The sequence below is a fragment of the Homalodisca vitripennis genome, chromosome 2, assembly GCF_021130785.1.
Source record: "Homalodisca vitripennis isolate AUS2020 chromosome 2, UT_GWSS_2.1, whole genome shotgun sequence".
Classification (NCBI taxonomy): Eukaryota; Metazoa; Arthropoda; class Insecta; order Hemiptera; family Cicadellidae; genus Homalodisca; species Homalodisca vitripennis.
In genome coordinates this window covers 170,936,092-170,961,868 of record NC_060208.1, presented here as the reverse complement: position 1 = coordinate 170,961,868, position 25,777 = coordinate 170,936,092, and the positions used below count along the sequence as shown (strand labels likewise).

Sequence of the window (25,777 nt, the reverse complement as noted above, 5' to 3'; positions counted from 1 at the left end):
AATTTATCCATTTCAAATCATAATTAAATGTTGTTATAAGACATTATATTAAATTAATTAAAAATTTAAATCTGTAAAAACTGTATTGAAATTAAGTTTATCACAATTTAAATATACCTATTTATAAAAGATAAAGTTGCTGTAAACTATTTATAAACAAAATTCAAGTTAAAATACAAATGTTTGCACATTTATAACTACGGAGTAATTTTTAAAGAATGAAAGTAATTTTATTATTCCCTGACCAACATTTAAAAAATGAGAATCTCTAATATTGAACTACAAATAATTATTAATGAATAAATGAAATAATTACGACTTCCTTTAACTAACCAGGAGGAGCATCACCAACATTCAAGATTTAAATCCAACAGAGATCGTCTGCGACTGACTTCGCAGAAGTCATTAACCCGAAGAACTTCAAAAGAAAGGGCGTTGCCCAAAACTTCCCTGTAAACCGGAACCCAAAGAAAACGTCACCGACAATGGGACTGTCCCGTCTGACTGATCACTAAACAGTTTCCAAATTTCTAACTAACTAAAATTAAATTACTTGACTCAAACGAATTTCTATATCCCCATTGATAAATAACTCATTGTGCCATTTATAAATTTAGTTTAGCCACGGAGCCGTCCTTGAGAGCACCCTGATAGAAGACTAAGGTCGCATAATAATTCATTTTTCATAATTACATAATAAATTTGTTTAGTAAACCCTCACCTTCAGTATTAAGGAACAACGATTTATTTCCTTTTTTAGCCGAGTTGTAAGTTATAGATAAAGATAAGTAATCAAATAAGATAATATAGAACCTAATCTTGAGAAGCTAGTCGTAGTAATTTTTACGATATAACATTATTATGATAAAAACGACTACTAGCATTTAACATACACCTGTAGGAAATACGTATTATTGTACATAGAATTTATAATTAATAATGAGAATTTGTACTTTAAAAAATCAAATGTTGTAATAGAAATGAAAGAGATTTGTTGATTTCAATTTGAGTATGAATAAACTATACACGTAGATGATTGTAAATTACTATTTTCATGTATGGAAACTTTTTTCATAGACGTAACAATCTTAAATGCAAGAATGTATTGAGTTTTAAATTATTTTAAAGGTGTGTTATTTTAAAGAATATCCTTTAAGCCGGGTCTCAAATAATTGGCAAATTTATCAATTCTAGCCTTTCAAGTTAAAACAAACTTGCCATTCCTAAGAGCATATAAACAGTTGTAAAATATACTTATACAACGGAGTTTCGAAGTACCTGACAAAACGTAAAAAAGAAATATCGTACAGACGATTACTGAAATGTCTCGGCATCTAGAGAAGTTCAGCCTCTAAAACCAAACACTTTAAATTGCCGGCTTAAATTAACTGCAGAGATGTTTTGTAACTCATTCGTGCATGAAGCACAAATAAATAATCCTTGACAACAGCATTGACGAGAATCGTGTAAAGATTCGCCAAAAGGTTTATTATCCTTGACCGACTTCAACTTTGTAAAGTTAAGATTACTCATAGCATTGCGTGGCGGGCGGTAGTGGTGAGTAATATCAATAGGTTGCATGATTTCGTTGACGTAATGAAGATGACTTCAGCCAGCAGCTGTTTAGTCAGTCGGGATGGCAACACTGGAAGGATATACAGCTGGAACGGAGTAGAGTGGAGGGGGGACTGCGACTGCGACTGCCATGTCGTCTCTTTGGGGGAAATAGGAAAAGGAATTTAGTTTGGCGCGTCGCCTCTGCTGCATTAGTGTTAGTGTGTTCGGTATATTGTGTGTTTTGTTGTGCCAATTTGTGTTGTGTCCTGTGGATTTTAGATGGCCCTACGAAGGTGAGAGGAACTGTAATGGGTTTAGAATAACTTATAATAATTTAGTTTAATTTACATTATTCTAAGGCCGAATAAATGAATTACAGTAAATGATCTTATATTACTGCAAAGACACAGGTTGAAATTAAAAGTAAAATAAAAAATACGTAAAATGTAACATTGAGATCTCCAGACCTTGCTATTCCGGTATGGATAGAAAATTCAGTAATGTAGCTAGGGTAATTGTAATCTTGTAGAAGTGGATATCAAACAATTGCTTTACTCTTCTACGAAAAGTATTACAATTATTCTTTATGAAAATCGCTATAGTATTTTAGGAAATATTAACAGCTTGTGTGGTTAATAATAGATTTTTTTGAGTCGTGCATTTAAATGATAACAATTATTGTAATGTTATGGTTGTTCGAAGTTTTGTAAAAGTTTTTCCCGAACCTTCAGAAAGACTCGAAAACTACGCCACTGCATGAAAGTGGGAAGCAAATCTCACGGCATTATTGACCTATAGTCTACACCCGCCTTCTTGGAATAGGCTGTAGCGGTAGGTTGTCGCCAAGATTCAAAGGCAATTATTTGAAGGTCGTCTCTTGTCTATTTGTCACCGAAGGTCATCGCTCCAACCCAGCGCATCCTCGGTGAATGACCGTCTAATTTGTTTTGTCAATCTGGAAATGAGATTAAAGAGAGGTGCATCCCGACAGATAATTGCCTCGCTGTCGCAATTTCCTCAAGTTGCGCATTTTAGTCGTTGCAGAATGTTTAGTCTGCTTTTTGTAATTCTTATGTAGTAGACAATTCTCAGACGAATTTCTAGGTATTCTCTTCAACCCTGGTTATTTGGTACCTAGTCATTTATATGTCTGAAATGTATGTTTTATGTAGAATGGACAATGCCAATATACTTTCATTATTCTAATTTCTACAAGATATTGTGTGATTTCTGTTCAAATTAATAACTAAGGCCCGTTATTTGATACAAATAACTTCGAGATCATTATTTTAATAATCTAGGTGCTTAAATTCATTTTAATTTATTTTAAGTATGAATTTAACAGATTTATTCACTTTTGGTTTAAATTCTACGCTATTCTGGATGATTAGAAAGGGTAACATGTTCAGAAATTTCCGATCACTATGTTACAAATATAGAACATAGCATTTCGAGGATTGCCTTAAGGCCTTTATACGCCTGATGACGACGATAGATTCCAATCCTTGAAACGTGTTCCATTATTATAACATTCTATTGCTAAAGTCCAAAAAAGATGGCATTCTTTTAGTTTTATTCAATTATTGGAATCTGCATTGTGAGATTAATGTAATAATAATAAATCTTTATTGCGTTCACAATTTAAGAAAACTTGTGTACGTCTATATAGGTACATGTAGTAAAGTACAATTCAACTATATAAATCAATTGAAACACGCGTTATTTCTTATATTAAACAGTTTTCAACCATCCTGATTACAATTTAGAACAGAACTAAAGATGTATATGAATGGCATATACATAATTATGTATTATTGTTACGTTAATACTTAATTAAATTTAATATTGTTTTACTATTCCATGTCTTATCTCTAACGATTATTTGTAATCACTGTAACATCGTACATGGTGGAGGGTCTTCAAACTAAAATAAAAACAGAGTTCTGCAAACTTTAGAACGATTTTTGGAAGAGAGGGAGGTGTGACCCCCGGAAGTAAATATTCTTTGCGGAGCCTTACCTTTATAAACAATTTTAGCTAACTTTTTCCTAAATTAAATGTTCGATTCCATGTCCTCTTTAATAAATCTAGAAATGGTAGTGTACTGACGATGTATACAGTTATTAAAGATTTGGAAGTTCCAGATACTCTGCAGACAATGGTGTACAAATTGTGTACAATGGTGCAGTGGGATAGTAGGCTACCCAATGGAAAAATCCATTTCCATTTTTAGTTTTGACGTAATTATATGATGGCCAGTGTACCTGGAAATGTTTACAAGTTAGAGGTTTCCTGTACAGTTTGGGAGGTTTGAAAATTTGATGTTGATTTTGGCAACAAAAGCGCAAAAGTATAAATGTTCCGAAGTAAATCAACAGAAATGGAGAGAAAATCAACAACAGGATGGTGAGACATATTCAGAACATGAAATTTGATCTGACTCTTTGTGAACGTCTTAAATTGACAGTGATTAAAAACAATAGTGGTTCTAACGTCCCATATTAATATGAAAAATATAAAATTAAATTAAATATAAGGCGTCTCGTGACTTTTTTAACGCTCTGCATTTTGCAAAAAGAAATAGCAGGGCAATTAAATGGAAAGAAAAAGTTAGAAAAAGAAATGTTTAAGGTACCCTATTTGTTACTTTTTGGGGGCACTGGAAAATCTTGGTAATAGTTATTACACTGAGCTAATTATATAACATTTCCATACATATTTTTATACAAATATAGCACATGATATTTTAAATTAAACATAACTTCATATGGAACAAGGTTTCTTGGAAGAAGAAATTATAGAATCAATTGTGCGGAACTAAGTAAGTTACGTAATAATCGGTGGAACGTAGCAACCAGGAAATTATTATAATAGATGACGTGGAAGCAAAATTATGCTTCTCGTTTATTATGTGAATCCACTTTATATACTTACTTAAACACAATATAAATAATATTTTACAAATAAAAATGACAGTAAATGACCATTTCAACGGATTACCATTGCAAATGGTCCATTAACAATAACAAACTAAAACAATAGGATTGTTATTGTCTTTACAATTATAAAAGTACTTGTAGACATATCGCATAATGAGTAATGTCCATTTTTCGGGAATACATTTAAAATTTATAGTTAAAAGAGTATTTAATATCACTATAGACAGTTACGCTTAAAACACAGTTTCACCCAGAAATGAGTCTATTTCCCGCTGTGCAGTGTTCACGTGGCGTGTCAGAGTCATGAAAGTTCTGTCGCAGCCCCTCGAATTAGACAGACATGTGAAAGATCCCACACTCAGATAGTGTAGAGTTGGAGGGTCTCCTGACAAAAAACTGACCCACGCCTTTTTATGACTAATACACTACATGACCGTACCGTAGAGAGATATTCGGGTGTCACAAGGCTGCTAGAGATCTTTGGGCTCGATCTACTATCCATTTTTCACTCATGTGTGTTAAAACGTAATTTCCACTTCTAGTGCATGGTTCCATATTTATATCAAATACTCATAAGACGATATTTTGGGACAAAGGCTTTTGCATTATCGATGGATACGTGACAGAGTTATCGATATTATACATCGTCGAACACAGCAGATCACGTAGTAATGGAGGACGGAATTACAAGTAAGCCACCTGGACCGGCCGATTACGAAAGGTGAAAGAAATCTGAGAAGCTGCAGGTCGAGATCAAGCGGCGGCGTAGCGCGGCGGTCAAGCTGCACTGCGTTGACCCTTTGGCAGCCAGCGATCAAGGCTGCCGTCAGACCTGTCACAGCCAGCGCAGTATGTTAGATTCCTTCTTCTATTATGGGATTAACGATTTATTAAATAACACACACATTTAAGAATAACTGATTTATTAGGATAGTTTAGCACACTACCTCGTATTGTATATCTCACACTGATACATCGACAACCGGATCTCTCCTAACAGTCCTCTTCATGTCCGTTAGTATCTCAGTGATACCTTAATTAACTAGGGTTCACAAATATTTTATTATATTAAGTGATACCCTAATTAACTGGGGTTTACAAATATTTTATTATATTAAATATACAACATCTCCCTTTTCCCTTAATTTTAATTGAATTTCAAATTCTGTTTGTCTTACTTATCAAAGATATTAGCCTATCCGGTACCTTTCTGGATGCCTGATTGGAAGTCTGATTTTATTATATTAAATATACAACACAGTAGCCAAATATCCAACTCCACCAAGACATTCACTGTTATTTACAACAGCATAACATTTTGTTAATAGTTACACTCTTCTTTTTTTTTAAAAAAAAAAGACCATTAAACGCCTAGTAACTTATATTTTAGAATGTTAAAGGCAAATGTTTACATATTTGTACTTTAATTCACATTACTTTCTCACAGTGTGTTTAAAATAGGCACTAAGGAATGATGGAGAGGTAGTAAATTTCAACGTTGCAGCAGATGTGCCATGTTTTCCTTTTTAACGCCCCTATCAATACTCTACTACTACTTGTGAAAGTTTCCAACCACCAAAAGAAAAATAGCGACGTACTAGTGGTGCGGGGAGGTATTTCCAAGAATTGGAACCGGACGTCTATTCAGTCCTCATTCTCGCCCCCTCACACTTCCTTTGTTAAAACAATAGTCGTTAAGTTTTTAAACAACGTGTTAATTTCGTTAGACGTTTGCTCGTGGAAATCATTGAGCTTACTCCCATTATATTATTTTGGGTCTAAATGATGGATACTACAAGTAGGGGCAAGAGGGAAAAACAATATACAGTGAAGCATATAATGTTATTATCAGTTTCATAGCTAAATGTTACGAGAAATCTAAAAACAGTCATTTAGTATTTCCGTTAAAGAAAGCTACTGCAAGGGCTAATTTTACTCTTCTAAATTCCTAAGTAGTATTTATAAAACTAGAAGTAAGTGTGAAAAATCCGGTAATTCGTCCTTGTCAACCTCGTGAAAAAAGGAAACGTGCATCTCATGGGGCTGTAACAATCGACAGTTTTGACAAATGCGCGTAATCAGAAATATTGTAAATGAATACTAGATTCACAAAAAGCCCATCATTACGAGTTCTGCTCCATATTGTGAAGGACAAAATCGCTTTTCCTTGGAACAAAGAGACGCTGCGAAAAAGTCTGCACGAAATTGGTTGTAAGTGGAAGAGTGAGGTAATAGACGCACAACGTCCAGACATTGTTAATTGGAGAGGTAGTTAGCTAAAATGTATTAAAATTTGAGAAGTGACAACAGAAAAATATTTTATATGGACGAAAGTTGGGTAGACTCAAATCTAACATTCGGCAATGCGAAAGATGTGACTGGTGTCTTTACTTATTGACTTATCATCGTACACATTGGCTCTAGTGGTGGGTTTCTGGAAGGAACAGAACCTGTATTTCACTCAGGCGTGAGAAATAAGAGAAATACGAGACTACCATGGACAAATAAATAAAACAAGTTTTAATAAATAGATAAGAGAAAAACTCTTGCTCTTGATTCCTCTTGAATCAGTTTTTGTTATGGATAACACTCCTTGCCATAACGTACAAGTTGACAAACCTACAAAGAAAAGCTCAGATAAGTAACGATTGTACAGTGGTTTCATAGCCACAGAGAATACAATGTGGCATGGGCATGAAAAGGCCACCTTCTTGGGTATAATTAGTAAAGCATAAACCAGTTGAAAAAGTGTATATGGTTACACTCTGCTAAATCGGCATGGTCATAACGTTGTTACCACCACATACAGTATGTGTGACACTAAGACAAAATAACTTGTTACAGTTTAACTTTGTTGAAGGAACTTACCACCGGCAGCATTAACACAGTTACAAAGCAATATTGGGCTGGCTATGTTAAACATGTAACGAAAATTGAAGAAGAATCCTAGAAGAAAGACAGAGTTATGTAAGATACTATTGACTCTATCTTTATGCAGTTGGGTGTAGACAGTGATTCCTGTATTCTTGAATTCTCGGATCTGGACGGTACTGATAAACTAGCCAGGCCATTACTAGAATATGATTAATAATAACATCGATGGCGTCAAGTAAGTAAAAAATATATACATAACACAATATTTTCATATAGTTAAACTACAACGTTATAATAACCTATTCATAGATGAGATTTTATTATTACATAATATTAAAAATTGAAGATGTTACCATAAATTATTGTATTTAAGGATGGCAGATCTTTGTTTTGTTTATAAACCCCCATTACATGAAAATGAGCGAATTCGGTAGACTATAAATCAAAGTAAAATAAATGTTTCAATGCACACACAGAATTTACCCAGCTGAGCTAATACAATAAACAAACGAAATCAAATGTACCAAAAAAAGTACCCCTTTGTTGTGGGGTGTCTTCGTGTGTCGAGTTATTACTGACTGTTTTGTTGCGTATTGTGTATATTTGAGTATTTAATTGTACAGCTTTTAGCGATTGAATTTTTTTTAGTTTTACCATATAATTATTTATTACAGAGGGCGCAGATTGATGTTTTTACGTTTAGTAGAAGGTAGTTTAACAGCTCCAGTCAAATAATTTACCCCCACGGGCGATCCAAAGTCTCGTTTGAACCTACTACCCCCGCAGATCCTCCACTGCATTCCTGTCACCTTCTTTCTTCTGGCCCTTGCGGTGGGACTGCACGTTGAATAATTTAACTAAGGAACTTAAGATCTTACCAGGCGATCAAGACAGGCCCGTAATCAGACCGGTTTTTTCCTAAATTTTACCGGGGTCCGCCACACGTCTATTAGAAGGAACCGTGTCGGGTGGCGGGACATGACGGGGCCCAGCCGAATATCTTCTCCGAGGCGCGCAAGAGCTGAATATGGCTCTGGATTCAGACTGTAAAGTATAAATGAAAACATATTTGTATTCTTTACTCTACGAACCAAACCACAGAAAACAAACAGCTGTAGCAAGGTTATTGACACTTTCAATTTATTTTTTTCAAACAATACTATAATTTACTGAAACATGTCCAGAACAAACTACAAAACATTAATGAATTGTAAAGTTATTTCTGAACGGCTGATTGGTCAAAAGTCAAAGGGTTAATTTTTTCATTCGACAGAAAAGGGTGAACTCCAGTAAATACGTCATGTAAGAGTGTGTGGTAAGTAAACCATGTGCAGGAGGACTGATCGGTCAGTTAGTCGCTCTCTCTCACTCGCACTTGCCTACGGCCTGCCTCGTCTCAATTACCCGCCAGATAGTACAGTGTGTGCAAACATGTCAAGAGTCCTTCACCTTTCATTCTGCAATAATCATGCCCGCTCATGATATTTCAAACAAATCAGTTGAGTATAAGTTATTTTCAATTGTAATTTCCAAAATTTAATTTAATTTCAATTTAAATAAAGTGATTAAAATACTGTGTTAACCCATTATAGTAATCCAATGCACACGCCATGGATTAACCTCAATTAAAGTTTTATTTAAATCTTAATATACTATTTAGCTTCTTTTATTGTTGAATGTAACATTTAATACTCATCAAGCAGTCTGTAGTCATGAATGGTTTGGCTGAGCGTTAGCGAAGCCTATCACTAATTGGGCTGGAAAAATATCATATCAGTCTGTCTGTCTGAAAGGAACTGACCTAAAAACTTGAAATTTTGCACTTCATTTCTATTTGCGAAACACTGAGTTCCATGATGGTGCATGTCACTCCAAGCTATTTAGCAAATATGTTTATATGGATGTTATGGATAACCATGATAGCAACGAGAAAATATTAGAATTAGAATACATACCTTTGTAAACAATCATATGGGAATTTAACAATGTCTGTGACAATATTTGTTTTCAGTAAACTTCTATGTTTTAGTACTATCTCACCGGAACTTTTATTACTCAACACTTTTATGAAACCTCATTCATTGAAAAAAAATTTGAGTACATCATTTGGCAAGATATCTTGAGAATTATCATCTCTATTAGATAAATTTTGCATGAAACTATGAATTTATACATATAAAAGAATAAGTTCTATTATGGTGCATGTCCAACCATAGATGTTGGCTGAGCGTCATTGAAGCCTATCACTCAGTAGGGTGAAAAAATTTTATATTTTGTCTGCCGGGGAATGTAGCAATTTCTTTTCTGTACGTCTGTCTGCCTATCTGTCCACAGAAAATCTCGATAGTAAAATTAGCTATAGAATTGAAATTTTGCATGTGACCTCAGTGAAGCCCGTGGTGTGGCGTACTCCTACCTTGCTTATTCGAACGTTGGACAAAAATCTTCCCTAATTGTGGCCTTTGATTTTATTGGCAATCAAAGGTGCAAAATGCTTCTCTCTGGATAAAATGTAAATTAAATGATGTAAAGAAAATGTCAACTGACTTTATAACTATATTTGACGAACTTGTCAAAATTGTCAGCTACGGTAAGTCACGATCCTTAAACTCTCCACATTTTCTCCCAGCTATGTCAGAAAATGGGAAGTGAGCATGGATACCTCTTTTTACACACAGAGTTTCCTGGCTTTCTCGAAGAAACGTTCTCATACGTTTTTTGAACTAGCTGATGAAGGAAGAATATCTATTTTTATCAAAAACAAGAAAAGTTCTTTTTAAGAGAAAACTGTGCAAAATTGCGTACTTAGCAGATTTATTTAAGTTACACATTTGAATGTTTTAAACTGAAAGCTGCAAAGACCTAAGTTACTAACACAATCGTAATAAAGATAAAATCGAAGCAATGATTGAAACCTGAAGATGTGGACAAATTGAGCTGAAAGAAATTTTTACACATCATTGTCTGTGTTACAACAGTTTCTAACCAAATCTGAGGAAATTGTCCCTCCAAATCTGTCTATTTGTTGAGGTACAAGACATGATTGTCGAACATATGACTGACTTAGCAAGTATATTGAGAAAGATTTTCCTGCAACAGGTGCAAACAATTACTGGACAAGACACCCTTTCAAACAGCATGTTACCAGCCTTACTGAACTCACTGAAAATGAACAAGATCAACTTTTAGATTTGTATGGCAGTAGGGATTGGGGAATAATCTTAAAAGAAAAGAATAATTTGTGTAATTTTTGGTTTCTTGCCTGATCGCAATTCACATATTTAGCAAACAAAGCCCTCTTACATCTTATCCTTTTATGTACTACTATTTGTGTGAACAAACATTTTCTACGTATTGTCACATAAAAAGTGTCAAAAGAAATTAACTGAAGAATGTTAAACCAACCCTTAAGGTTGACAACTCCGACAATTCATCCAATAACTTAGGACATAATAAAATTGAAGAAACATATGCATTCCTCCCATTATTAGTAATGAGTTATATGTTCATAAAGAAGAAAACCCTATAACTGAAAGGATAACAGGATTTTCTACATTTGCCATCGTTATAAAAGGTATAACACAACGTTTCGAGGATTGAAATCTACCCTCTTCGTCAGGTGATGGAGGTATTATTACATACAAATATAAAGAACAGAAAGAAGAAAAGAGTTCAAACATACCCAAAAACTGCTTGGAGTCCAGTCCAGGCATTGTCACTGCACAGGATGCAAATTCCGAGCACAAATCACAAGAACGAGGATCCTCGAAACGTTGTGTTATACCTTTTATATCCGAAATCATGTTATCCTTTCAAACCTTCCATCGTCCAATTTACAAAAAGTGTGTCTGAAACCTCAAGCTCTGTGGAATAGCTTCAGAATTTCTGTTGCTTTCCATTTTATCTAGAGGGTGAGATTGTTATGTAGGATATTTTTATGTGTAGGATTAAAATATCACTGACCACTCTCAAAATTGTTCAATTCCATAAAACATATTTGAATTTTCGTTTGGTTTTATTGACAAGTCTAGAAACTATAGTCATTGGGTAATTAGGCCACTCAATTTGGTTTTCATTTCATCAACCATCCATCAAAGGTTATAAACCAAGGAAATTCATACAATTTTCTTTTGTTAATAAATTTAGATTCATGGCTTCATCTACTGAAGAACTTGCCAAAAATCTCAAAAAAGAAGATTTTAAATACAAAAAGAATTTCATACAAAATAGTAAAATATAAATATAGTAATTATAATTAATTATTAAATATGGTAAGGTTGTCTTAAAAACTAAGAAATGTGATATATTTTCTGGATTGTACAATGGACATATTTTCATTAAAACTGGTTTTCCTTTAATATATATTTTAAGGATAATTTTCCAAAGTATGACCAATCTCGGGTTCTAATTAGTCAGATATAATTAAATAAAAAGTGTCTTTAGTATAGAGGTAAGTTTAGGACTTAAACGTCCTCTTTCCACTTAATCTCCTAGAACCTCTTTTTATTTGTAATACTGGACAAATCCACACAACACAATTTTTATGCAAAATTTGCTTTTACATATTTATATTTGTGTATTTTTATAGAAACATGTAAAATGTTAGAACAAGTTTTTAATTTTTGATATTTTTAGTAGTGGGCATTTATGTTGATCAACTTGATAAATGGGTTAGTGGTGAAGTAATGTTTTAGCTCCAATTTATTGTTCCAGGATAGAGTGGGAAACAGTGTTCGTGACTGGAGGAGCAGGCTACATCGGCAGCCACTGTATTGTGGAGCTGCTAAATGCTGGTTATAAAGTTATTGCCATTGACAACTTTACAAACTGTGTAAATGGCAATGGCGAGGCTCCCAGCCTTAAGAGAGTGGAGAAGATCACTGGCAAGAAGGTGACATTTTACCAGTGCGATCTCCTTGATCGTCCAAAACTAGCGGAAATATTTGATAATGTGAGTAATACAGACTGGTTCTTCCAAAGTATTTATCTTTAGTTTCCATATTGGAAACTTTGCATAATAGACTGAAATTTTTCTTAGAGAATACATAATACTTCAAAATAATGTGATCAAAACTGTACCTGTAATCGAATTTTTATGACAAAAAGGAGCAATAATTTTCTGTTTCAGAGAAGTAATTATGCATTAGCTGAAGTAAACGCATGACTGCATACTCTTTGAGATAAGAGGAACACTATAATCTTATGTTGGAGAGTAATTATTATTACATATCAGCTGGAGGAAAGCATGATTACATACTTTTAGGGAAGAGAAGGGACAATAATTTTGTATTTCAAATTATTTATTACATCAGTTGGAGCAAATGTATGATTGAATACTCTTGGGTAAGAGAGGGGACAATAGAATTGTGTCTGACACTATGTACAGAGTTGTAAAAGGGTTAGAAGCATCAAATTTACACGGTAATACACATATTAATAACATGGTAAATAACAAAAAATATTAAACACTTAAAATATATTATTTTAAGATTTGTCCAATTATAATAAAGCATTATAATTGTACTGTTGTATAATTGAAATATATATTATGCAATACTGTAAGCTTAATACATATATTTCACAGTACATAGTAAATTTTCATAAAATTAAATTTTTCAAAGTTAACTTCATGCAAACTTAATGAATACTTCTTCAAACTTATTTGTCACCTAGTATTATATCCAGAACTGTTTCATGTTTTTTTCTGATTTTTTTCCAAACTCATAAATGAAACGATTGTCCTATATATTGTTATTCCTGTAGTTTTGTTCAAATAAAACTAATTAGTGTTTTCAGGATTTAAAAATCAAATGTTTAACTTTAAGTTAGTAATTGTAAAATGTTTCAAAGGCTTATTTAGTATCGTTATAATTTTTCTTTGGATATCTAAACCTGCATAGTTTGCATACAAAACAGTATTTTTTACACGTGTTAATTTGAAACCAATTCACAGAATATAGTAATTAATACATTAAAAAAAGTGTTTCCTCCATTTAGTATTTAGATTTTATCTCCCCTTCAAAGCACAATTGATTGAAAATGGTTCTAATCTAACACGACAAACTCTTACAAAAACAGATTCTATCTTTGTCAGAAGAAGCGACCTCTTTTTACCTAATTATACTGGATCCAATTTTTAAAACCCTTCTGACTGTTGCCTAGGATGGGATTACATAGAACAATACTAGGGTTATAAAAATGATTTAGATTTTGTTATAAGAACTGTCTTGTACCTGTATCACTAGAGTTAAAAAAAAAATGTTTCCTATTTTAAACAAAAAGCGTAAAACATTTTTGTTTATGTTTCAGCACAAGATAGACTGTGTGATACATTTTGCTGCGATGAAGGCTGTTGGAGAGTCCATGCAACTTCCTCTTCTCTATTACAAGAACAATCTGGTTGGAACAATCAACTTGTTAGAGGTATGTGGAATATTCAATTTGAATTGAATACTAGTATTTGTTTTATCTCATACTTAATACATAAAATAAAATATTTTGAAAGTCCAAAAGTAGAATTTTATATTTTTAGTGACTCCTTAGGCAGTCATGCAACAAGTGTTCTGGGTCCAACTAAGTTTCTGGCCATATATTTATTACCACAATCTGCCACAACAGCTGAATCAAGCATGGTAGTCATATCAGTTGACCATGCAATCGGGATATTTAGATCTAGATAAGGTGTTCACCAATTTCTTATCAGTAGATAATGTGAATTTACTAGGTGACCTTTAGAATCCAACCTCAACTGAGGTGGTGGCTTCAAAATGTTATTGATTTTGTTCTATTTAACTGTACTCTTCAGTCACTTAAAATACTTTAAAGCAACTTAGATAGCAGTCAGAGAAATACAACTTAGAGTTTATACATAAGGTAGAGTCAAACAGTTTCAATAATTGGACAATAAGAACTTATTGAAAGTAAGCACATTAATTTTACATTATTTTCCTTACGACATTCATATACTTATTCTATCTTTCATTTCGTTATTCTAGTCCTTTTCAAAAGCTCATTTAGTTGGATCAGCATTTTCAATTATGTCATGTGGTCAGCACAACATTGACCTTGAGTTTAATTTTTAACTTAGGTGGGAGGAGTTTGAGAGTTCTCATATTGTACATTGTGCTTAGCAAGGTACTGTCTCACAAATGAAGCACTTGCTATGCAACATAATCTAATCCTTTTCTGGTTTTTTGGTTACCAGAACCCTTCATCACAAAACCACTGATTATCAAAATTAACATAACTCAAACCAATAATAATATAACCAACACATAAATAACATAAACAACAAGTTTCCAATGAACAGCGTGTAGAATATTTGTACATTTTGACATAGAAATAAAATGTCATTTAAATGAAGGAAAAGAGAATCATTGTATATTTAACTCGTCTGGTTGCCTCGATTTTAGATGAATTTATGTGCAATTTCAACATTTCTTAAATGACCAGATTAGTATTGAGGTTGGAATAATTAGGCTCTATATGGTAAATTTCTTTCAGTTTGAAGCAATTCTCTAGTTTATCTGGGCTTTGTTGAATCACATGTGCAGATAATAATGGTCTCTCAGAATTTTGATGAATAACATCAAACTGGATTATTACTCTTAATGGAGTGGTTGATTTACCTGTATAATGTTTGGGACAGCATTTACAGAATAGTTGATAAATTACATATTTGTGGTGCAATCAATGTTACCTTTATTGGGCTATGCTTTTTCTGTTATACAGTAGAGCGTCGACTATCCAAAACAATTAGTGCAGGGGGGTTTTCGGATAACCAATTTTTCGGATAATCGAACATCACTGTAAAAAACGTCTGTCTAGGTTTTTGTGTAGGGGAATGGGTGAGACAGCTAAAACACATTTTTGGACTAGGTCACACAATAGCACCTTTTAATATCACACAAAAGCATAAAATATTATGTGAAGGACACATAAAAAAGGGATTGCACATACAATTTAAATACAATTTTGGCTCAGTGAATTAGATATCGTAGAAAAAGTACAAAATTTACTTAAAGTAAGATAAAATAGGAACAGTAAAAAATCATTCCAAAATTCTACATGTCTGTTTGCTTTCGGTTAACCAGCGTTTCGGATGACCGACTTTCGGCTGACCGACTTTCAGTTAATAATCGACTTTCAGATAATCAACGCTCTACTGTACTACTATTAAAATATTTAGAGTTTATTAACATCTTGCAAATGTTGCATCTTGAGACATTGCCGCACATATAAGATTTATATATATATATATATTATATGAAAGAATAAATCACTAAAGTGTGTTACTAAGTGTTAATCTCAGGAACGGCTGGACCAATTCGGCTAATCTTTTTTTAATATCCGTTGGAAGTCCAAGAATAGTTTATAAGGAGAGAAAAGTATTTAAAAAATCTAAAATATTAAAAAAATCGGAAAAATAATTAAAATATTTATGACATGTAGCCTAATCCAAAATGAACTGACACTAAATAGCTGTTGACACTTTCAGATGAAGTTCATCAAAGAGGTAGACACATTTGTTTACATTTAAATTTCATAAAATATTATAAAATATAGTGTTTAATCAGTAGTGTAATGCATATTGTAAAGATGTAGTTACTATCTATTTTTTACTTTAGATTGCATCAGTGACGAACTCTAAATATTGCACTTAAAATGTTTTAGATCGAAGGTAGATAAGGTAGTTAGTTCTGGTAGTAAACGCTTTTTAATCCAAGTAAAAACTTAAAAACCAACATATATAAAATTTCTTGATTGAAGCAACATCAACTCTAAGACCTTAAATAAATTAGACTGTTTATTTTAAAGGCCGGAACCGATTTTTTTTACCACAGTAGCTTCTTAGAATCAAGAATCAAGAAGCTTTATTGTCATTAAATACACAAAGGTACAATAGACATTGTCAGACAATATAAATATATATAATCTATTAAAGTTCTATGGTGGTTATAACACAGTAATAAATAATTTTTTCTGTAGTAAGTGGTTTACTTGCTCACAAACTATATAAAAAAAATTGCATAGTAAATATTCACCAGTGCTAAAATTTAAATACAAATAGGGAAACACAAATGAATAATTTATCACAAAATTTACATTGAAAAATGAATATAACAAATTAAAATAGTTTGACTAGAATGCTGAGCTTAAATTAAAAGATTTCAAACTGGTACAATTAAAACTAACATATAAACAGTACAAATTTAAAACAACATTTATAGTTAAAAAGCTGTATCAGACCATTTAAAAACAGACTATCAAAAAATTATAGTACTTTTATCACAGACTAAGAATTCATCCACAGAGTAAAAAGGTGCAACCTTTAAACCAATTCATAAGAACTGTTTTAAATTTATTTAGACTCGATGTCCATGCACTATCAGGTAATTTATTAAACAACTGCACCTCCATAAAGCAGTGACTTTTTTAAAATTTTTTCAAGTCTTACTGGTATTAAATTCAACATATATTTAGCTCTTGTATTATAGTTATGGATGTCTTGACGCACCTCATATTTGTCTAGATTTTCTTTTAACTCTCATTAAGCAACAATATATATACATAGATGGTACTGTCATTATGGAGAACTCTCTGAAGATCGGGCGACAAGATTCCCTACTCTTCACATTCTTAACCAATCTTAGAGCTTTTGCTTTTGCCACAAAAAAACTCTTTGGGCTCCACTACTATTACCCCAAAGAAGTATTCCATATAACAAGAGTGAGTGAAAAAAAGGCAAAATATGATGTTATTAACATTTCTCTACTTACACATAAACTTAATTTACGTAATAAGTATGTTACCCTAGATAGCTTTGTACATAGACTACTTGTATGAGTATCCCAACTAAGCCTGTCATCCAAATGTACCCCCTAACAGTTTAACTGATTTACTTCCACTTGTTACAGCAGTTCTTAAACTGAAATAAATATTCTCTGTTTTACTATTGTTTACATTTAAGAAATTTGCTCTAAACCAATCACAAGCTACCCTCATGGCATTACCTTGCACCAAGTCTAAGCTAATCAGGTTCTTTACCAGAATTGAGTAAAGTTTGTATCATCCGCATATAAAACGGACATACAGGGTACACTAAAAGAAAAATCATTCATAGCTACAATAAACAAAAAAGGCCCCAGGACCGAGCCCTGAGGGACACCCATTTGAGCTTTGATATGTCAGAACCTTGAAGCTACCATTTGCTTCCTATTACTTAGATAGGAGGTCATTAAATTCAATTCTTTACCCTGTATACCGTAACAATGAAGTTTTTTTTAAAGCAGATCATGAGATAGTATACTATCAAAAGCTTTCGACAAGTCAATTAAAGTGGCCGATAATATATCTCTACATTCAAAACTTCTTAAGATTTTTTCAACAACTGATTCAACTGCTTTGATAGTGTTTTTTACCAGGTAAAAAACCAAACTGCTCCTTACATAGTAGTTCTCCCCTCAGCAAAGTAATTTTACAGTTGGTCTTTTATACAGCACTCAAAGACCTTACTAAATATAGGAACTAATGATATAGGGCGATAGTTAGAGGGGCACAATTTATCTCCTTCCTTAAAAATAGGTACATAACTTTGACAACTTTAAGAGTTTCTGGAAAAACACTCTGCTCAAGCATCATGTTAAAAGAAGTGTTAAGGACTCTAGAATAATATCTATTATTTCCTTGACTACTTTGTTGGAGAAAACTATAAACATCTTCACTTTGTGATGAACTCAATTTAGAAACATACTTGAGCACATCCTTTGAAGGAATCTGCTTCCAGTGGAATACTTTATTCTCAATATTCATGTTAGATATATACCTATTTAAAAACTGGATATGGCAGCTATATTACAGTTACTCGCTACATTATTTACATTTGATATTGTTACAGAGTTAATAAAATAGTCATTAAAAATTTCTGAATCAATTTTTGTCTCCTGATTTGCTGGTCTTAAATTAGCTTCTAATCTAATAACATTCCAAGCAGCTTTACACTTATTTTAGAACTAAGAATATAATTTTCATGAGATTCTAACTTGGCTTGTTTTTATTTTTACTTTTATAACATCTTTTAGCATTTAAATATGCATCTTTATATAAATTTTCTTCAGCAAGACCTTTATTATTCTTATAGCAATCATACAAATACATAACATAATCTCTATATGACCTCAGCTCAGGTGTAAACCACTTATTCTGACATATATTTTTATTTAAAATCTACTTTTATTTTCTTTATCAAACAGCATTCTTCAAAAGAAGTTGTCAAAAAGGTTAATAAAATCATTAAAAGCTAAATCAACTCTATAGTATGTTTTTTAAGAAAGTTCAGTCAACCTCACTTAGCACCATTCTAAAGTTTCTTATTGCTTTGGGAGTTAAGTCCCTCATTCGCTTGAAATATGTTTTGTTTGTTTGGATCATTACCCATAAAGTCGTGGAAGACTGCTAAAATATCAGAGTGATCAGAGATATGAGGCTCGATGATCTGACATTCTATATCATATTTAAACATATTGGTAACAATGTTATCAAGACAAGCTACATTTCTTGTAGGTTCATGATTTTAAACAGCATAAATTTAAAGAGGCGTAATGTATTGAGAAAGTTTGTAGTATTTAAATCATCTTTTAAAATATCTATGTTAAAGTCTCCTGAAATAATAATATGTCTGGAAGGGTACTTTTTGTACAGGAAAACCAACACAACTATCTAAAGAGGACAGAAAGCAATCGAGGTCTAAACCTGGTGTGTGCGATATATTGTTGCTACAATAATGTTGGTCTTACTCAATAAAACTGCAGTTACTTCAATACAAAATGTTTCTAAATCAATAGGTTGGTAATCCAATCCATTTTTTACAAAAATGCTACACCCTCCTCTGGTTAATGGCGGTTTTCTACAATAAATATTTGCAAGACTATACCCTTGAGGAACAAAAAGCTGACTTTCTTCTACGACTAGCCAGTGTTCATTTAGTGTTAAAATACTACAATTTAGTGATTCTAATAAAAGTTCTAACATTTCAATTTTCTTCCTAATTGACTGAACATTTAGATGGAAAACATTGAAAATTTGCATTTTATTATCAACATATGCTACTTTAACGGATCTAGAATTATTGATGTGGAGTTTCCCGACACCGTGGCTGCCTCTTCTTCACCCGATGCTGTTGTCTCCTCCTGTAGCTGCGGCTCGGTATCCCTCTGCACACCATCCGGGTTGGTTGGACTCTGGCTCCGAGAAGCTTCAGCAGTGTCACAAAAAGTCTTAGCTGCCTCACAAATTTTGTCTGCAAGCCACAGTTTTCCCTTATGATTGAAATGCAGACCGTGGGCGAGTATGAAGTTTTCTGTCAGCATCATGTACATTCACCCAACTTGACATTATTATACTGATCACTTATTTCTTGTAGAATACCATTAGTCCTCTTAACTTCTTCATTGACACATGACCATTGCACTAAATCATATCGATGTGGAATATTTAATTAGTATTATATTTTGATTTGAATGTTCTTCAAGTGTGTCTTTGATTATATTTATTGCTTCATTTGCCTCATTCCTTGAGACGTCATTAGTACCACAAAACACCACCAAAATGTCTTTTTCGTCCACTTTTTCCCCTTGAATGTTTATTGGATTAAGAATTTGCTTGGCTCTACCACTGGGGGCTACAAAACCTACTGTTTGATGTGTCTTAATCAATTTATTTAAGTTCCAAGTCAATCCACGTCCATGGCTGTCGGCACACAACAAAATCCTATGATGAGCCTTGCAAGATTCATTTATTATTGCAGTGGAGGGATGTGAAGGGCTGCTATCGATTATTATTTGAGGCTGTAGAGGGATTTAGGATCTCAGGAGATGTTGGCCTAGTCAGTATTGTTTTTCTAGTTTTTTGTTTTTACTACAATTTTTATTGAGAATAGATTTAGGAGTATTTACATCAACAGGCGATAAAACCCCAAATTGATTACTGCACTGTATCTGAAAAGCTGTGTTATCTTGTTGGATAGGCTTTTTAGAAATTCTTCTGTTATTACATTGGGCATCCTGAAAAACTGGAAAACAGTGCATACACCTTGAATTTTGGGCTTTTAATTCAGTCAAATTATTCTCTAACGTCCTTTTGTCTTGTTTCTAACACTGTGGATGACAGTATTTAAGTTCACAATTTCCTGTTTACAAGAATTTAGCCTCCTGGAAGAATAATTTGTGTTTGAAAATTTGGAGATTTTATTACCGTATTTTGAGGAGAGTCTAGGGCAGAGTCTTTATTGATCATGGTAGCAGTGTTTTTTTTCCTGTTCTACTTGTGTTATAAGTTCTTCCCTTAGCTGTTTTTTCCATTTTAATTTTTCTTTCAAGAGATTTTATTGTTACATCCATTTCATTTGCCTTATCACTATGAGTTTTTAATATTGTTTTCATTTCTTCTTCTATTTGTTGAATTTTTATCCTCCAACTTTAGTTCATATGTAGACTTTTGATTTTTTTTACTTCGTGCAACTCCTGCTTCAAGTTTTCATTTTCTTGGAGGATGGCACTACCTAATTCCGTAGCCAATGAAAGGGAAAGATTAAAATCATCATCTTCATTTTTATTATTCATGTTAGAACCATCTCAGTTCAGCTTCACTGCACAATGGACACAACCATACCCCTATCTCTTCATCTGTCCATATTTTTAATTGTTGAATATGTCAAAACCAATACATTTAAAATGAATCCATTTTTTTACAAGTACCAGTGCAAAATATAGCTGCACTTTTTGCATACCTGCCACACAACTCTACAGTCCATTTTACACAACTTTGATCCATTACAGACACTAAACACTGTACACAGAGAAAAATAATAAAAAATGTACACAGAAGTCAAGTTAGTCCTGTTAAAACAATTTAATAAATAAATATGTTATTGTCAAATAAACTCTATTTGTTTTGTCAATCCAATAAAATACAAATAAAAATAAAAAATTTATCACAGTGAAATTTAAGCAAAAATATTTGCCTGCAGTTGGATTTGAACTTGGATCCTCCAGGTTAATAGTCATACATATGTTGTATATTTAAGCAACATTCTTCTTCATCGGGACAAAAAAGAGGACTATAATTAAGACACTTGATATATCTTGAATAGAAAGTGAATTTAAACAGACAGAAGTTGACAGTTTTGGATCAAATTAGTTTCAAGATATTTCATATGTATATACATTTTTACATACAACAAATCACAAAATAGGAACAGTAAAAATGTTATTTAACTTTTGATTCTCTTAACCTTTGATACAGATATAATACTTATCTGATATGTCTACTCTTGTTTGAAAAATGTCATAAGAGTCATGTTTGTTAAGGATATGAAGAACATTTTCCAGTAGTACTGACATGCAGTAATGATTTAGTGTAGCATAAAAATAGGTCACTGATAAGTTACAGTAAAATGGCATTTGGTTATCTGACTACAATTCGAAGGTGGAGCTGAAGAATCCTTTTGAATTGGTTAAAACATTTTCAAAGGTTGATCAGTGTAGACTTCAGGTTGCTTTCAATATTTCTAGAATTCTAAATTTTGTTCAGTTTAACTTTAATTTGGTACACTAGTATTGTGAAATGTAATCTGAGTTGTGACATTGGTTGATGTTGACTAACATGTTCTACCATTCTAAGCTGTTGTCCGATTCTTGTTTCAGTCTTTACTAGCATCTTAAGAGCAGTCTGTATTGGTGACCATTTTTATTTTAGCTCCATAACAACAATGTTAAACTTCATGCCGTTTTATGCCCTTATTTTAGTCGTAGAATGATGGGTGATATCTCATTTTAAAGATATAATTGGACATAGTTATACAAAATGGAACCATCACACACTACCTCTAATCTGAGATAAAATGAGGTCAAAGTTAACAGCTAGTTGTTATTCTATTTATTTTGTGAATAATATGATCTGTATTCTAAATGAAGGACTATATTTTTATTTAGATATTAGATACAATACAATTTACAAACTTCAATTAATTTTTAAAATATGGATTGAAATGTGGATTGGTTCCTTTTTGGGTTTTTCTGTTAATTAGAGACAAAATATGCCCATGTTGTTTGGTTCCTTTTTGTATTTTAATTTAGTTATTTTTAGGAATAATCCAGACAACTTGGTTCTTTTATTTCAAAATTAGTTTTATTTGAAAGGAAATAAAATATATTAATCCAATAATAAAAAATATGAATTTTTAAAATTATTTTATCACTTTTGCATAGTAATATAAGTATCAAAAATTAAAAATAACTACTTTAAAACTTCAGGTAAATATTATAAACACCCATAAACAATCTCACTCATCCGGTAAAATTTCAAAACCAGGTTCACCTCCAAAACCATCTATATCATCCTCGACTTGAGGTTCAGCAGTGAGTGAGTGATAAAATCCATGATGGTTCTTTGGGATGAGATGAAACATAGATTTTAAGTCTTTTAAAACTTTGCCTCAGCGATCGGTTTTCCATTAGGCCACAAAGGTACAAGTTGTGTCATATCTATCGTCGACAGCTGACGCCCTCGCCCTTCTTTTCGAAATGTTTAGTTCCTGATGGGGTCCATCAAACTTATTGCTAATAAATATAGCCAGAGGGTTTTCTTTCCTAATAACTATTTCTCTTGTGTTTAACCAACTGACGTGTCCTTTCTCAACATCCTTTTTTTCTGTTAGTAATACTTTTTTCAATTTCTGAGCATGAGTTAAAGTCTTCCTTATTCATTTCGGACAACTGTTAGAGGATTTTTCTTTTTGCAGTTTTCCATGATACGGAAAGTAATTTTTCAGGACAGTACAAATATTGCTGTCTTTTTAAGACGTTTTCAATTTCTTTCAATTTTTCCAAAATCATCGTCGTTTGGAAGAAAAACTGTGACCAGGGATCAGATATCTCTGTGTTATTGTTTTCAATGATGGATGATCCTGGAGGCCAGCTTTGAGCATCAACACTATCTTTATGTTCCCGGTTTTTTGTCCCCCACAGGAGTCACTCCATAAAATCAAATGCTCTGTACCCACAGGTACCTTTCCCCGAATATGTTTTAACATACAGGAGCCAACCTCCTGTGAACCTCTACCTGCCTCACCTTCAACCCAAGTATAACAATACCCTTTATCAGTCTTCCCTGAATGTATCCCACAGTTGTACACACACAGCTGCCTTTTATAAAACACAATGTTGGTAGCTATGCGAGGAATTGCAGTGTTTTTTGAAGGTCAAATGTTAGGCATTCTAGATTTTCATTAGAAGAAGCAGAGATTTCATATCTGTCTTTAGTCTTGTTTGTGCACTTTCTGCCATTAGTAAGTGCTTGTCATGTTTCTTCCTTTGGCAACATTCTTCTCTTCTTCAATCATTTTCGGCACTTGTAATCTTGCTGCGATCACACTTATTGCATGTGTCCTTTTATAAAGATTTAAATTTAAAATTGTAATTTTTGTAGATTATCTTTTTAAATAAGGATAAACTAACAATTTGATCTTCTGAACTATTGTTAACATAAAGATCGTTACATTTTGTTAATCGTCAATTCTGGAGGTAAGAACAAAAAATTTGGTTTCGCCTCTTCGGTAGTGTGAGGTGTATTTAGGAATTTTTTTCTATACATTCCTTAATATCTTTTATTTTGCATTCTGGAATCGAGTTCCACCCGCCTTGTTTCCCTCGTTGATCAAGCAGTGTTTCAGATTTCATTTTAGATAAGGCTGTGTTGACTCTTTTGATGAATATATGTAATGTCTTGACAAACATCTCCCTGCAGACAACAGTTTTATTTAAACAATAAATACGGGGAAAATTTCTCGGCCTAGATTTTTATTCTTCTTTTACTATTGAGTAGGAACGTTTCTTTGGAACTTCTTTTACTTTCGCATTAATGTACATGTTTTGGTCATTGTAGTTGCCAAGGTCTTTAAATTTTTCGAACTCATTGTGACGAATATCAACAGAAACATTCTCTTTGCATTTATAAGGAACTATTATAAGGAACCAAGATGCTTTGGTCATCCTTATAAAAGACGTTTTATTAATTTGCAAAACAGAACCAAGCCATATGGTTTCATGGATATAAATAGTACTGGCATTTTTCAATAAAGAACCAAGCCACTTGGTTGCATAGGGAAAATTATAAAACTCATTAGATAGAAGGAACCAAAACACTTGATACCTTTTTGTAAAATATAGAATTGGTGATAAATAAAAAGGTTGATTTTCATATGATTTTTACTATTAATACAGCTTCGGATGAGGCTTGGTTTCTGTTTTGCAAAAAATATAGACGTCTGAGCTGAATAGCATCGTAGTCCTATCTCATAAATGCTAAAATTTGTGGGATGGATCCTTTTTGCATAACTACGTCCAATTAATACTCATCCAAAAGCTTTTTATACATTTTATATTTTTGTTATTTATTATTTGTTTGGTATTTTACCATTTTTATACACTTTTCAATAAAAATAAAAGTTTGGATGCATATTAATTATATTTTTAAAACAAGAAATTTACTACTAAAAACATGAGCATAAAGATGTTTGATGTTTAACATTCTTATGAGGTAAAACTCAAGAGTAATTTCATCATGACTGTCTCTTAATAACACTTCTGTTCGGTCACAGTTTATATCGTACAGTGGTTACAAATAATGTTGGAATTCTTCAGATCTACGGTAACCAACTCATTATTAAATGTGTATATTTAGAGTAAAGTTCAAATAATTTAAGTTACAAGAATAGATCAAAGAGTTTTTTTTCTATTGAAAATAATGTTCCTAATGATTTAGTAGCCATTTGCTCCCCTTTCCAATAACAATTACCTCTCTTGATCTTCTGTTTCTTCATTCACTTTACAACTGGTAAATGAATAAAAATGGACTGATGAAAGCTAGAAAGGTGATGCACACTAATATTATAAATGTGAAAGTGTCTTTGTTTGTTTGTTTTGCTTTTACATGTAAACAATTCAACCAATTGTACTGAAATTTTACATGTTGTAAATTAAAATGGCTACACAAATTCACAGTTTGACATATTTTTTTTTTTGATTGTGACAAGAAGGCAAACTCAACATTGACGTCGGAAATAAAATTCATTTGATGCAGCAGAGGTCATACAGGTGGAAAACCTACGAAATTGTGTGTGAAAGCATGGGTAACTTTTAGTTACTTCCATAATTAACAGTGCCAAGTATAGCCTTAATATTAGCAGGATTTAGATGATAATATTGAAAGTATGGTTATTTTGTAATTTCAACAAGCATCAGTATGGAAAACTGTTTAAAATAAATATAGTTTTATCAGACTTGCAATTCAACAAAACTGTAAAAAATGTTGTCAGAAAATTTTAATTTTATTATCAGCTTTAGTGGTAT

At 32.5% G+C, this 25,777-nt stretch overlaps 1 protein-coding gene across 3 annotated transcripts in view; it reads left to right on the top strand.

Annotated features, from left to right (window-relative positions):
* Positions 1-1,653: 1,653 nt before the first annotated feature.
* The window catches only part of LOC124355021 (UDP-glucose 4-epimerase-like), a 34,729-nt gene continuing 10,605 nt past the window's right edge, over positions 1,654-25,777 (top strand). Inside the window, exons 1-3 of one of the 3 annotated variants that reach the window (XM_046805898.1) lie at positions 1,654-1,850; positions 12,084-12,321; positions 13,680-13,793. In XM_046805898.1, coding sequence (XP_046661854.1) covers positions 1,837-1,850; positions 12,084-12,321; positions 13,680-13,793 — 366 coding nt within the window. In that variant the 5' untranslated portion in view covers positions 1,654-1,836. Of the gene's footprint in view, positions 1,851-8,782; positions 8,869-12,083; positions 12,322-13,679; positions 13,794-25,777 lie in introns of those variants that run through there. The other 2 variants (XM_046805897.1, XM_046805895.1) reach the window with 2 other exon arrangements.